The sequence below is a fragment of the Falco peregrinus genome, chromosome 2, assembly GCF_023634155.1.
Source record: "Falco peregrinus isolate bFalPer1 chromosome 2, bFalPer1.pri, whole genome shotgun sequence".
Lineage (NCBI taxonomy): Eukaryota > Metazoa > Chordata > Aves > Falconiformes > Falconidae > Falco > Falco peregrinus.
This window is the reverse complement of record NC_073722.1, coordinates 14,216,708-14,231,539: the sequence shown is the minus strand read 5'-3', so window position 1 is coordinate 14,231,539 and position 14,832 is coordinate 14,216,708. Positions and strand designations below refer to the sequence as shown.

The window sequence follows — 14,832 nt, the reverse complement described above, 5'->3', positions numbered from 1 at the left end:
GCCCTACCTCCCATTAAACAATGACATATATGACATCACAGGAAGCCACGTGATTTATAGCATTTTAAAATAGCAGGAGAACAGGATATTTTCTGTATGCTTTCTGTAATTAAAATAAAGCAGTGCCAGATTTTGCCAAGGTGTATACATGTTTTCTCCTGTTGGGCAGAAACACTGGTGACATTTAAGACTTGAAAGAAGAACAAGCCTCCTCTTCCCAACTCTCCCTCATGCAAACCTATACTTTTTGTTCAGCTACTTCAACCTCAAATCATTAAATGCCAAATTCTTCAAAATACATATGGAAAAGGGGGAAGGAGAAGAAAAAAGAATACAACTGGTATTGATACAGCACAAATTGTCTCAAAAATACCCTTGCAGAATTTAGTTTGAGCGCTGCCCCTAATTCACATCCTCCCTGCATACATACAACTTTAAATGAGGATTAAAAGCCCTGAAAGGCCATGTCAGGTGGGACAGAGACTAAAGCGCTCTAATTAGTCAAATTCCAAGACAGTCACTCACTGCCATAACCTGATCTTTCTGCAGCTCAGACTTTTTTGCAGGCTAGCTGCTCCTACTGGAGTCACAAATGAGTTAATCTGAATGCTGTTCACTCAAGAGTGAAGACTTGAGCAGGGACTGGACCCTTTGCACATATGGAAGGATGCCAAGAGTTCAAAACAGAGGGATGCCTAGCCTCCTTGCTCCCCTCACCCCTGTGTAAGGCGCTGAGCTTCTGGTTGAGTTGCAAACCTCAACCATATGGAATAACAAATTACTGAGGCTCAGTACAGCAGGGGAGGAGGCTGATCTCTGTTGCAGCTGCCAGCTCCAGGAAGAGGTATAATTGAAGGGGAGAAAGCACGAGAAGAGTTATTCTGTGCTAAGCCAGCACACCTGTTGCTATAAAATAATGAAGCAGCACGCATCTTTGCTGTGCAGATCTCCACAGGATGCTGCTCTAAAGGTTTGCAGACAGAATTTTTCCCCTTCCTCTTTACCTTCTTCAGCGGAAGGGAACACAAACAAAAAAATATATGATTTTTTTTTTCAATAATCATTGTTTCTATTCAGTAGGGGTGCATATATTTAAAGGAAACATACTACTAAATACACTGTTGTCTTGAAAAGCTACTGCAACAGATTTGCAAATCCAACAATATTAAAATGGTTAAAACCAGTTAATTGAGTAGAACCACAAGCCATCCAACAGCGTGATTTCCAAACTTTCTCAAACACCAGATTAAAAGGTTTTATGGGCTATACTGAGACTCAACTGTGCTCCAAGATTTTGTGTCAACGTGGACCTGGAGTTGAGAGTTAATACATGACGATTAGCAGTAATGCTACTAGTAATGAAGAGGAAGATAAATCACCTGGAAGTCAGGCAGGGTATTTTGTGGAACTGTAGCTAAGAAGAGATGCTGTATCTGTCAAGACAGCCTGGGAACTGGGTAGCTTGTTTTTACCATTCAAATAATATCCAGAGTATGCCCATACCAAACAACTGGAGCTGTATTAAAGAAATTACAGCTACAGGGCTATTTCACCCACAGGGCTATTTGATCTAAGAGCCAAGAATGCTAAAATACAAAAGCTATACTAAAGACAACCTGGTTGTTCAGATAAATGTTCCAACTAACCACACTAAGAAAGAAATGCTTTTATGAAAATGTAATGGTGGCCTTTGAAGAACACTACTGATCTCTCTTTTTTCTGTCCCCAGCATGTCATCCTGTTTTTCAGAAAACTAACAGGTGTGCTGTCCTAGAGTAAAGATTTTCTTGGTTTTCTTTTTTGTTCTATTTTCACATTCTGGAGATAATGATTTTAGCAAACAGAGGAAGTCTCCCATTTATTAATATAACTTATTTTTAAAAAAGTTTCTCTATTAAAAAAAAAACACCTAATCCAAGCCAAAGGACCTGCTGTACTTTCAAAGTAGCATACTTTTGGTCCAGATGGGTTTTGTTTATCTTACACAAGCCCAAATGACAGATAGCTTCCCTCAAGGGCTCACTCTTTTCCCCCTTTCCATGTTACACTAACATTTGGGTAGGTATCTCTCCTTCCATGCCTGGAAATTGAAAGATCAGGTAATGAAATACAAGGGGCCACAAACAAGAAAGCAGATTTTGATCATCTTTCCTTGTCACAGTAGATTCTACTACTTCTGTGAGCTTTTGGGAAGAAAAAAAAAAAAAAAAAAGAAAAAGAAAAAGATGAACAACTGCTGCTGCACCTTCTGCTCTTAAGAATCATGACAATTTAGTCATCATATGTTCTGCAGAAGAGTTTATACAAGCTTATAGCACACCAGGGCCTTCAGCCCTAATGAAGACCTGATGGTACTATCATTAGACAATGTACTTTAATTTCCAAGCATCATATAGCTGTATTTTCATATGAATTTATGCAAAGCCACTTATGTTTTCCTAGAAAAATAGAACTGTGGGTTGGGAAGGAGGAAAATCCTCACACACAAGTTCATGCTATGTGGAAATGGGTATGAAAACATGGGCAGGAGGAGGAACTTGCGGCTTGTACTCCAGATAGAAAATCCTGCAAAGACGAAGTTGTAATAAAAATGAGGGGTTGGGGGAGGGAGGGGAAACAACCACCAAAAAAACCCCACAGCAGCAGTGTTAAACTAACAAATTTCAACCCTCCTGAAGATTCCTAGCTTAATTTCCTGCCTTTGAGGCCACAGCAGCTGAACCTGGCTGTGGCATCCTGGCAAGCAGTCCAGTCCCACGGTGGGAACAGAGCAGGTACCAACGTATGCTCAGGTGAACGTGCTTAGTTTTGCTTGCTGTCTGTAGCATTAGGGAGTCACTGAAGCACGCTGACTGAAAGGTCTTGCCAAGATCTTGCTTGTAAACAATAAAACACCAAGTAGAAAGAAAAGTTCTAATGTCATTAGGTTTTCCCGTGTTGCCTAAAACAAAACCTGGCAAAATTGAGTATTCTTTGACCAAAGGACAAGTTCTCACATACTAAGACACTTATGTGTCTATACTTAGGATAGGGTTTACTCTGGTTAGAAAAAAAAAATTAATAGTGTTGTGGCAAAAGCAATCTCTGAGGATCTAGCTACTTCATGTTGTTCCAGTAACACCCGGCTTAAGCAAAGCTGTACTGGCTGTGGTAGCAGAGCTTTGCTTTACTGTTTTCTCACAAGCAGAAGTGTCAGCCTTTTAGACTTTTGCTCCAAACCTAAGTTCTAGTAATGGCAAGTGAAAAGGCTCAATACTAGTTATTCAGCAGCCTGTTTTGGGTGACACAAACATGCCAGGCTTTCTACTCCCAGAGAAACCTGAGAACCGTCTTGCTTCCTCAACTCTATTTTACAGTTTCAGTAGACCCCATTGATTTGTCATTTTATATAGTTACAACTGAAGACTGTATTTACTAAAAAAAAAAAACAAAACCAAAACCAAAAAAACACCCACCCCCCAAAAAAACAAACCACAAAACCAAAAAACCACACAAAACACACAAAAACCCCAAACAATTGTTGCTTTACTGACTTTACTTTTACACCAGACATCTGGTCTAAATGCATTTGGCAAGGAATATTAGTACACTTCCTGCATTACAATATTCAGCTAACATTAGATTTTATTTGCGGATGCCCTGATAAGCTAACATTTTGATTGAACTGATTTGTCAAGGCCAGTTTCAGAATTTAGTACTAATTATATGCACATTAGCAAAGGATTTCTTGTAAGCGGATTTGGGGGAGAAGCAGTCCTGATATAGGAGGAAGTTATAGTGCGATAGTGTATATTAACTCAGACGTTTACACAGACCAGAGTTCAAATTACCTGTACGAAAGCCACAGTCACCATCCTACCGAGTGGGTTAAAACTTGGAAGTCTGGTCTTTTAAGTCAGAAGAAACATCTGTATGTGGTTAATTTTAAAGAAATAAAAAGGACACAAACATATCCTTCTCGACAACTTTTATGCTTTTATTGCAGCTTGTTTTTCTGACACATGGTGAGGTTAGACAAGGAAAATCCTGTTATTAGACCATTCCCTCCTTTCTGCCTACTTCAATTCCTCTCTCTCCCCCAGCTTGGTTGTGGTGGGGAATTTTAGAACCAAATTCTGCAAAACTGCCATGAAGAAAGTTTTCTACTACATGCCAAGCAAACTGACAGTTACTTGCTATTTTGGGAAACCACCCTATAATTGTGCCCACCTGTTGCAGCATGCTATTTTTAAAGTTACACCCAACAGCAGCATTACACAGTGATATGGCAAAACGTCCCAGCGACAACACTCTCAGCTCCCTCACCCCCAGCTTGCAGAGGCACAGAAATCCTGCTACAGAAATCACATGGGAACAAGGATTTTTCTAACTTGGTTCTACCTATTAACTCCAAAGGCATGCACTGGTTCTCCACTCCCTTATGTTCTCTGGAGCAGCTTCCCTTTCGCCTTCACTCCTCTGGCCCCTCTCCCCCTTGCTCCAATGCCTGGCGCTGCTGCCGTTATCCTCCACCAGGCCTGCTGCTGTGGGAGTTGCACCAGCAGCTGCTCTGTTGGGCTCCCTCCAGCCCAGGCCATCAAAGCTCTTCCATTTGGCTGTGAACAGCATGCAGGCTCTCATGCTGACCCCCGTTCTCCCAAGTGCTAGCAGGTGGCAGCCACCAAGCAAGTCCCAGGACCCCAAGAAACCCAGCCATGCAAGCTCACAGTCCTGAAGGGACTAGCTGCTTACTCACAACTTCTCTCCTGGCTCCAAATTTGATTTTGACAGACTCAGAGCACCTGCCAATTTGACAGCCCCAGGAGCTGCGCTGGAACCCTGCTGCTTGCCGAAAGCGGTACTAGCGATCCCATGGGCAACCTGCCACACCAGGCTGCGTCAGGTTTGAAGCGCAGGAGTAGGTCGTGATGGGGTTTTAACGATCCTCTTCTCAATTTACCCTGGCTAGAAACAGTTTGGGAATATTCAATAGCATATGTAGCGATCCTAGGCCAGTTGAGTACAGGGGGATGAGATGGGGATGACTAACTGACGCATTTCATTTTTCTGTAAAGTACCTAGAGAGAGAGCTCACAAGCATGACCACGCCAATATACACGAACAAACATCTGTGTGATTTCAAATGGCATTACTAAACTCCTTTAAATATGCCTTATTTTTCTTTCACCGAGGACCACAGCTGCAGCACTGTACAAGGGAACATTCAAGAAGCATTCACTTCCAGGACCTGCAGGTGTTTTCTAAACCTGCCTCATCCTGGATTTCCAGTTTTAAGCTTCCTTCTGCACCCCTGGAGCCTGCAGTAGGTGTGCAGCCTTATGGAGACTCAGAGCAAATAGCAGGGGAGATCAAGACATATAGGAAAACAATCAGGTTAAAGTCATAGGCAAGGTGTCTACACTAGGAGCAACACCAGCATGACACACCACCTACCACTCTCCTCAGAGCCTGGAGACCTGGCCTGTTCTTATGGCAAAATGCAGCTGTACACTTAGGTAAGATGTTTCTTGCCAAAAACAAGCTTCCTGAAGCAGACATCCACCTTGAGTTCATGGTTATAATGGAAAGGAACATCACAATCTTTAGGCAGAACTGAAAATTTAACTGTTCTGACAGTGCACCATGAAAAATTGACCACTGCTCATCCCCTAGTTTGGACAGAACATGGGCATCATCGGCTTCATAAAGCTCCATCATGTAGAGCAGGCTGCAGACATCTCTATAAAGAGCAGAAGCTTAACAGAGGAAAAATCATCCAGCCTTTTTTATCTACGCTTTATTGCTAGTTGCAAAAACCTGAACCAGTATAGTTATTCTCTGCCTCCGAGTGGCTGTGCTAATGGGCTGATACATGCAACTAGAATATTTCAGACGACAGATTGGCTGCTTCTGGACTGACTTGTTTTAGTATCCCTGTGATTGCATGCTTCGAGCACAATGGAGCATCAGTAAGCACCTCCAGAAATGAATATTAAGAAGTTAACTGCATTTCCCAAGGCAGGTTTAAGCTCACTCAGCTCAATGAAGAGGGGGTTTCTCCCAAGCCTGACCTTTGAGCAGGTATTAGACCCTGCACACTCTCAGGAAACAACATTCAGTTGTGGGGTGGGACAGCCGTTTACATAAACACTCTGAACCTACAACCGCTCCCACACATGAAACATAAAAGAGAACGCCTCTTTTGCCTCCTTTGTAACATACTATAAACTCAAATCCTTTTCAATCTAGCAGGCTTGTGAGCAAGAACGCTTCGTAGAGGCAAACTAACACAATTCTGCATCAGACGGAACCAAGAGGTAGTGTTCACTAGCACTTTAAGAAAATGAAATATTCTGTTTCATCTTCCTTCCTTCCTTCCCTTTAGCTAAAGGCACAAGAACTGAACCACCTCCCCTAAAGTCACCTTAGAGGTGTGATTTAGGTTTGGGGGTTTTTTTTAAAGCAGTGTCAATTTAAGCATCTCTTCATCCTCCCTACTCACTGTCCCATTCCTTTTGTTTTGCTGCCAGAGCAAACGGGATCCAGGCTTAAAAAAAAAAAAAAGTATTTTTTCCCCTAAGTTCTGGATGACATCTTTCACCTGATCCCATTGACATAACTGAGGACAGAGGCAAGCGACAGAGGCTGTATCTCCACAGAAACCAAAGGAACAGAAGGGAACAAAGTATCTCAGAATGGACTTCCAAATGTCATTTCACACATTCTCCAGCAAAATCTGAGAGGTCATTTGTGGTATTTTCAGAGATACAAGGAACATCATGTTCACTTTTTTCTCACAGCTTCTAGGTATGCTCTACACCTAATTATTTCTCAAGACTTGGTCATACTTAAGGATGGTCCTAAACCAGGTATGAGCCTAATAACCAGGTATTTCTAAACCAAAACATAAAACTGAGGAGAAAAACAGATTCGGCCAAGTGAGCACACCAGCCGAGTGTGCCAGTTTCTAACAGGCATCAAATTCAGACCCTGCCCTCCCTAATGAAAAGCTTTGCTTTGCCTTGCCAAGGGAGAAATTTGACAGCCATTAGCCACCCTGCACCAGAAACAATTTTGCACACAACAGATGTACAAAAGAGCAGTAGTACTATAACACGTCTTGAGGAGATATTTGTTCCTGGCAGCCAAGTCCAAGGTTGTATTTCTATCCACAGCAACAAAACAGCATCTACTTTCTCCTCTCGTTTCCCACCACCTCCGCTCCTTCCCACATGTCATCCTCAGGGCTGTGCTGGCTTACATGTTCCCACAGCCCCTTCGCTGCTCTGATCAGCCTGGAAGATAACACAGCAGGGGAAGGAAAAAATGACTGTGATCTGGTTCAGCACGAAGCCACACAAACAGCTGTGCTGGCACCACACAGCAAGCAGGAGCTGTTTATGCACCCTGCCACAGATCGGGTTATCACCCGAGGGGCAACTTGCTGATACCAAGCTGACCAGGTGTCAGGCTGTCCCAGGAAGGTCACCCTTCCTTGCCTCCACCCTGTGCCGCCTTGCCCCCATCTGACTGCAGTGAGCAAACCGAGGACACTGAGCTTGCCAAGCTAACCCTGCCAATAAGCAGTTTTCTGTCTGTTCGGTTTTCTTGGTCGATTCGCCACAGGATCAGATAGGCACCTGTGTCTGCGCAGAGCCTCTAGGTCAGGCTAGGAATGAATATGGTACCGCCACATCACACCCACGTGCATTCCAGATGCCATGTTCTCCTCCTTATGCAGAGGCAGCAGCAGAGCCTGCGCTCAGGGACACCTGGGACGCTCCCTATTTGAGACTGCTGATAGTTTTCCACCACCTCTCAACTGTATACAACCAGTTCCTATCTAGCCTGGCTAACAGAAAAGTCTCATTTGGATTCAGGTGTAGCTTTGTAGCTGGGAGACACACCACAGCATGCCAGCTCTCCTGTTCTCCAAGCTTATCTTCAAGCTAAACTGCAAGGGTGCAATAAAGTATCAAGGTAGAACACCCATGCATCCCTCTGGCAACATGAAAACAGAGATGCATCCATAGCACTGATTTCCCAACATAAAGCATTACCTGATATTACGTATTTAAGGATTTACCACTAATCTGCTCCTCAAAACTTACAGACGCTGAAACAAATCACGCTACAATCAGCAAAAGAGTGAACATAAAGATGCCATCCTATGCATGCACCATACGCTTTAGGTCTCTGGTAACTGGATCTGCACAAAGCAGTTCACTGCAGACAAGCAGAGCCAACATTTCACAATGTACCCTGCACCCAAAATGTGCATCGTACACAATCTGAGCATCCAATTTTGTTTTGTCAAGAGCAAGTACATTTCTAACCCTCCTGGCTGCAATTATAGCCTTGGAAACACAAACCTTGATATCTGCTCGAGTCCATAGACTGTTGGAAACAGTGAGTCATACACGAATTCCCACTACCCATTAATCTCAAAGCATAAGCACTTATGCAGCAATAATGGTGGTTTAATGTCCTGGCAAAAATGGGAAAAAATGGTTAGCAGAATTTGGGAGTGACTGTCAGGAAATGAAGATAAAGACTGTGCTTGGAGGACAGCAAGAACAAGGAAGGGACAGGAAAAAAGAAGTCCTAAGTTACGAAGCACAGCTCTTCATGTCAAACGGGAGTTCAGCTATCACCTGTTTCCAAAAGCCATATTCTCCCCACTCATCTCCATGCAATATCCCTCAAAACAACAGCAGATCTGTGACTGACTAAATATAAAACCCTTCTCCTTTACATACGCAGCCAGAGACCTCAGTAAAACCACACTGGGCTTCAAACCCATTCTCACACTTTGGCAAGCCGTTAAAAGTTCAAGACATAATTTCAGTATGCATATAACATTGTACCTCCAGACCCTGATTTAACAGAGAACCTCAGCAGAAATGAACCCTAGCTCCTAGTCAGCAGCTACCTTCAGAATATTTTAAGTGATTAGAGCAGCACAATTAAGCTTGTAAAAGACTGAAAACTTCTATCAGCTCTGTCAAACTGACTACAGCCCTAACACTTACAAGAAAACTGCCCAGTTGTCTATTAGGCAATTGACCAAGAGTATCTAGTTTTTCCTGAAGAAGGGTACTCGGGACAAAAGGGAAGCATTTTATTTCTACCATCTCCAGCTTCATTAACATTACTGTTTTGGATTTTTTTCCAGCAAAAATTCCATAGCTGGATGTAGACGAATGTAGAGATTTTATCTAATCCAAAAACAATTAAAGAGCAATCCAGAATTCAGGCTTACAGATAATTTTATATTTGGGAAATGGAGGAAAAAAGTTATCACTTAAACTACTCAGCAGCACTCAACTTAAATGCACATTTTAGTTAGACATCTTCTGAAAGTTCTATTCTATTTTTATTTTGTATATCTCATTGAAGTGACAGGACATTTACAAATATGGTATAAATCGTCCAAATGAAAACATTCTTAAAGTCAGTAATTGTTTCCAAGATTAAAGCAAAATGAGTTACAACATGTCATTTAACATTACAGTAACAGTTAAGAGCCCAACTGTTGCTCAGTCTGACAGAAATAGATGTCTTTCAGGAATCTTAGTTTTAAGTATTTTGGAATACCGAATGCACAGACGTGTGCTGACAGCTAGCAGTACAAGGACATGACTATTTTATTATCCCGCTACTGCTTAACACAGAATTGTTAAGAATTTTAACATTCTTTTTAAGTTTTCAAATTTTTTAAGATGTGTTTTTCCAGTGCACAGTTCCTTTGTTCAAGCTTCTGCTGCATACATACATAATGGGTATTACCTCTGCCACTCAAATGATTTCCAACTAACACACCAAAGGAAAATATTTAACACCTAGATATGCTGTGTTGCAGATCCAAGACAAATGCAATTTTTATCCACAGAAAAGCAAACAATCTTGCAACAGTCTTACTTCTGTAGTTCTCAAGATGCCCATGACACTGCAGAGACAGCATCACAGTTTCTGAAATGCCTAACACAGATGGACTTCCCAAATTTAAACCAGGGAAGTCCACCCACACCTACAGTGCGTTTCTGCAGATGTCCCTGTACAACCTCACAAGTAGCTGCAGCCTAGTGTAGGTAACATCCAAGCACATTTCATCTTAGTCCCTGGAAGTATTCCCTGATAAAAAACTTGCATAACAAAAATTAAGCAGAGATTTACCAAAAAGAGGTTTGGCCTTTGAAGAAGAGACAGCCAGAAATGACTGCACCTTAGAAAAGAAGTGGAGAAGTGGGCAACAGGTAAGCCAACTGTGCTTACAGGACAGTAAAACTTTTAAGTACAACCAAATGTTAATACAAAGTTTTAAGTTGAGGGGACTGTATTCTGCTGCCTAAAATTCAGTCTTTTCAAAAGGCTAAAACTGTTGGAGACTCTAAAGACATACTACCTTCTGAGTGATGAAGAAACAAAAGCGAAAAGTGAAATAAAAATCTGGAAATAATAAGAATACTCCTACCGCAGTACATCAGAACGGTTTTCAAGCACAGACTGCAATAATCCTTTACGTTAGCTTGCAATGTTTCAGAGATTCACTGACCTGCACAACTCAGTAAAAAACAAATTAATTGAGGGATAGTGGTCACCAACAAAACCAGGTGATACCAGGGCCAGCAGCTTGAGGCATATACTAAGACTATGCCTCTCCATACTGATAAAATATTTACACAAGTAAAGCATTCACCCTGTGAAAGCGAGAACTACCAATTAATGCTTACATCCAGATAAATTGCAGAGGAAGAATCTGACATGCGCAAACAGCTACTTCTGCTTATTTAAGCTGATGAGTCACATGATTAATTGCCATACTTTGCATTGTTCAGATAAGGTGTAAAGGTACAAACAAGCAAGAACCTACCAGGACTCTCTACCCTCTTGTAGTGGTAGGGATTGATGCAAACCTCCTTCTGTTTTGAACCAAAGGGAAACTCACAGCATTCCAGCGGTTTCAGTTCGTGATGGCTCTGCAGGTCTGGCCAGCGCCACACTCTACAGTAAATTACATGTGGTAGCCCTTTCCGGTGCGAAACCTGAAGCCGGCCATCCAAGGAACGAGGAATTGTGACACAGTTGCTGGGCTGACCAGGACAACTTAATGCTTTTTCCAGCTCCTCCATAGCACCTTTCTTCTTCTTCAGTTTTTTCACTAACGCATCAACAGCTTTCTCTGCCCATTTTTCTTCTTCGTCCCCCTGCTTCCATCCCAACAGCCTCTTTACTGCTGGGCTGGTGAAGGAGAATAAACTTGTCACATTCATGGTGAACCCACTATGGTGGTAACACAGAACCAGGCAGGAGAGACTGTCCTGTTCTTCCACCACCACCAGAGTACAGCAAATTGTGAAGTAGTCAAAAGCAGCCTGTATCAAATAATTCTGGTCCCTTCTCCTTTTCAGTCCTCCAGTCCCAGGAAGGCAGTGCTGACATCCCCTCTTGACAGCCGTGACATTCTCATTATTCTAAAGCCTTTTGGCCAAGAACCTGGAGGAGAATATCAGAGGGAGAGAAAAAAATAATTCTACCTTTTAAATTAACAGAGCAATTGAAAACTCCGCCCCTCCCCCCCGCCCCAGCCTGCAGAAGTGGTGTGACCAAAACCCAACCAATATCAAAAAAACCCCAAGAAAGTCCTGACAGCCTCCACAACTGGACTCAAGGCGCATCTGATGAAGACTTTTAAGCAGTAGGGCCTGCTGCTGAACCCTGTATATCCCTCTCCCCAAAACAGACCTGAACAGATGAGGTGATCACCTTGGAAAATAATGATACAGCATAAAACCGAAAGAGGTTGGGGAAGGGGGGGAGTAGCAGGAGGAGAGGGCAAGGGGTAGAGAGGTAGGTGATGGGACAATTCCCCATCAGCTCAGTTCCTTCATTTGATTTGCTGTGTGGCCTTAGTCATTTTTGTGCCACACAGCAAGGGGGACAGCTACTGCGTTTGCCAGCTTCAAACAATACTTCTGCTCGATGCCAAGCAAGGTCTCAGTCAGTACCATGAGAAGCTCGATAGAAAGAGCCAAAACACAAGATGACATGGCTGTATTCCCACACATACTTCACAAAAGAGCAAGGGTTCTGTATTAGAAATGTAGTTCGTATTAAATCTAGCCTAAAATAGTCCCTCAGATTTCCTCTTTCACCATTAAGTGTGAAGAGCACTCCCTCTGCCTATCAGCTGTTGCAACCTTAATCAGTAAAATGTCCCAAAGAACCAGTGCAAGATGACAAGCGCTTTTCTTATTTCTTTTGGAGAGCAGCTGGAAGCAATATGCCCCAAGAGCATCATGCTACACAGTCCTCTCCAAACTGCCAGTGATGCAGCTCAAAAACCACCGCACTAGACTTATATATACCAATCTGAAACAAACACAGTTCAGCTTCACCTCTGACTTACTTTAAGGAACAAACCAAAAAAGGAGGAAGGAAACTAGAAAGATCTTTGCCTTCACTCATCTCACATGAGAAAGAAAACTCCATCTCCTCACCCCACCAAAAAGCCCTCAAGCTCATAAGCAGACTGTGAGAGAAAAACACCAAGAACCTCACTGATTACATCCTGACCTTTCCCATTGCAATGCCTGTCTGACATACTCAGGGACATACGAAGGAATAGGAAGCCCTGATAAGAGGATTTTAGATGGCACAGTGGCCCTCAAGTTGGGAGACATGGAATAGGAATGAAAGGATGGGCGAAGAGGGGGAGGAACTCCACATACGAAGAAGCCCCAGCTGTGACCAGCAAGTTTTGTACTTGCTCAGGCTGGGAGCAGGCAAAAGGCTCTGCTGGCGGAAGCAGGAGACCCTGCACTGGTAGGGAGGAGAAAACGAGACAAAGAGCACTAAACCACTGATTTTCAAACAGAGCATGAAGACAGACAGGAAACGTATCCTGGAGTGGATACTAACAGGTTGCAGAGGAAGGGGGAAGGGGAAAAGGATATGAATGTTTTTGTTGTCATCAGAAAGACAAAAAAAACCCAAAAACCACCCAACCAGCACCCTATACACACACAGAATAGAAGGTGCCATCACACCTGCATCAGACAGAATTTCAGAGTTATAGTACAAAAAGATTGCAGATATTAGAATTGTAAATGCTATGCCACGCTTACCCTCCTGGCCATCATGCACTGTAATGGTTTCATACTGTACTACTATACTTGAAGTACTTTAAGCTGAAAACCATCCACTTGATTCAAATTAATTTGTCACTAAAGCAATTATCTAATTGCAAAGGTTCAGTTTTATTATGCTGAATGCATAAACTACTTTTATGTGAATAATGATTATGGACTAAGACACGGACCATGTCTACCTCCACTCCAGAGTGGTACTTCCCATTTCTTTTATGTTAAGAATTGTATTTGAAATAATAATGTCAATGCAATGGAAGATTCACATCAGCCTGGGGCAAATGTAAGATATTTTTTTTGTTACCTGGGCATATGCCATACTATTAAATGAACTGAAACTCCATTACTGTCACTGACTGTACCACAGGTATACTTACTTTATCCTTACATACACTGTAAAGAGCTCTATTAAAATGCTGAGCTAACTTGAGAACTGTATTACCAGAACCGCAGTACATGTGCTTAAAATGTGTTCGTAAGCAAGTTATTCTCAACTTCATATATAGTCTGTATCAATACTCTCAATATCTTTTTTCTGTATCTTTGCAACAAAAGATACAAGTTCCACACACAAAACTTTGCTACATCACCAAGTAATCAAGTCAAGCTTTCTACTTCACATTCATTCAAATTAAAAATATTTAAAAGACTTGAGTTGAAGTTCTAATAAAAAAGAAAGTATGAAGTCTAAATCTCAATGTAGACTTCTTTCAGCATTGATAATGAATGCAGACATGGTTCTACCTAGGCCTGACTCATTTCCACCAAGCTACTTTGAAAATAATTGGCCAACCAACTTGCTGTGAAAAAGTCCCATCTATTAAGACTTTATGTTTATACCAGTGCCTGAAAATATAACCCTAACATGAACTTGTACACAAGCTCTCCAAAGACTAAGACAACACTCAGGTGCAGCCCCAAGTAGTCAGACCATAGAAACAGATTTTTTCAAAGCGTTTGGATTAAATCCTGTAACACACACATGTCCCACTCCCACAATCATGCATTCCAAAACATATTTCACCATTACAATCAAAGGTATTATCTTAACAGATAGTATTTCTTTAGCAACAACTGCAGCAATAAATGCGCTGGGAGCAGGAGTAGCAGCATTATGTACAGTACTTGTAGATATGCTCAGAAGTAATGCAGCTCAGCAGGACCCAGCCAGCCTCTAACCCAGGGACTCCTGCCAAAGTCCTGCCTGCCCAAGCAAAGTCTAAGCACACTCCAAGACCTGAACAAGCCACAAGATAAAGGGGGAGAAAACCCACAGACTGCTGTATACTACTCACACTAAGCTCCAATACCAGTATTAAGCTTAAAAAAACACTAAAAAAAGGCAGTGTAGGTGGAGTTTTTCATTTCCAAGAAGCAGAGCGCGCATCCACAGTGCTGAGCCCTTGCCAGTACATTCCGTTTCCCTTTCTGCCACTCTTGGTTTTTGCCGTGCATCATTTCCTGTATTACTTTTGCACAAAGTGGTCTTATCAGCTGGAAGTACAAAATAAAGATTAAACCACGAGTCAGCAGATGACACAGTCTGCTTCTTTCTTCCCCAAATACACATGCCCTTCTGGGAAAGCAGGAGTTAGTATTTCTAATAGCTGAGTGACCACCAGCCCTTGAAGGGTAGGTTTATTCACAAGGTAAGAGTGAAACAGAAACCTAGGCCAAACAACAAGACACTCTAAAAGACAGCCTG

The 14,832-nt window shown here is 42.3% G+C and overlaps 1 protein-coding gene across 3 annotated transcripts in view; it reads right to left on the bottom strand.

Annotated features, from left to right (window-relative positions):
- SMAD1 (SMAD family member 1) overlaps positions 1–14,832 on the bottom strand; it is a 48,760-nt gene that overhangs the window by 15,370 nt on the left and 18,558 nt on the right. For all 3 annotated transcript variants that reach the window (XM_055797044.1, XM_055797042.1, XM_055797043.1), the window contains exon 2: positions 10,853–11,475. In XM_055797044.1, the coding sequence (XP_055653019.1) occupies positions 10,853–11,252 (400 nt within the window). In that variant the 5' untranslated portion in view covers positions 11,253–11,475. The remainder of the gene's footprint in view (positions 1–10,852; positions 11,476–14,832) is intronic.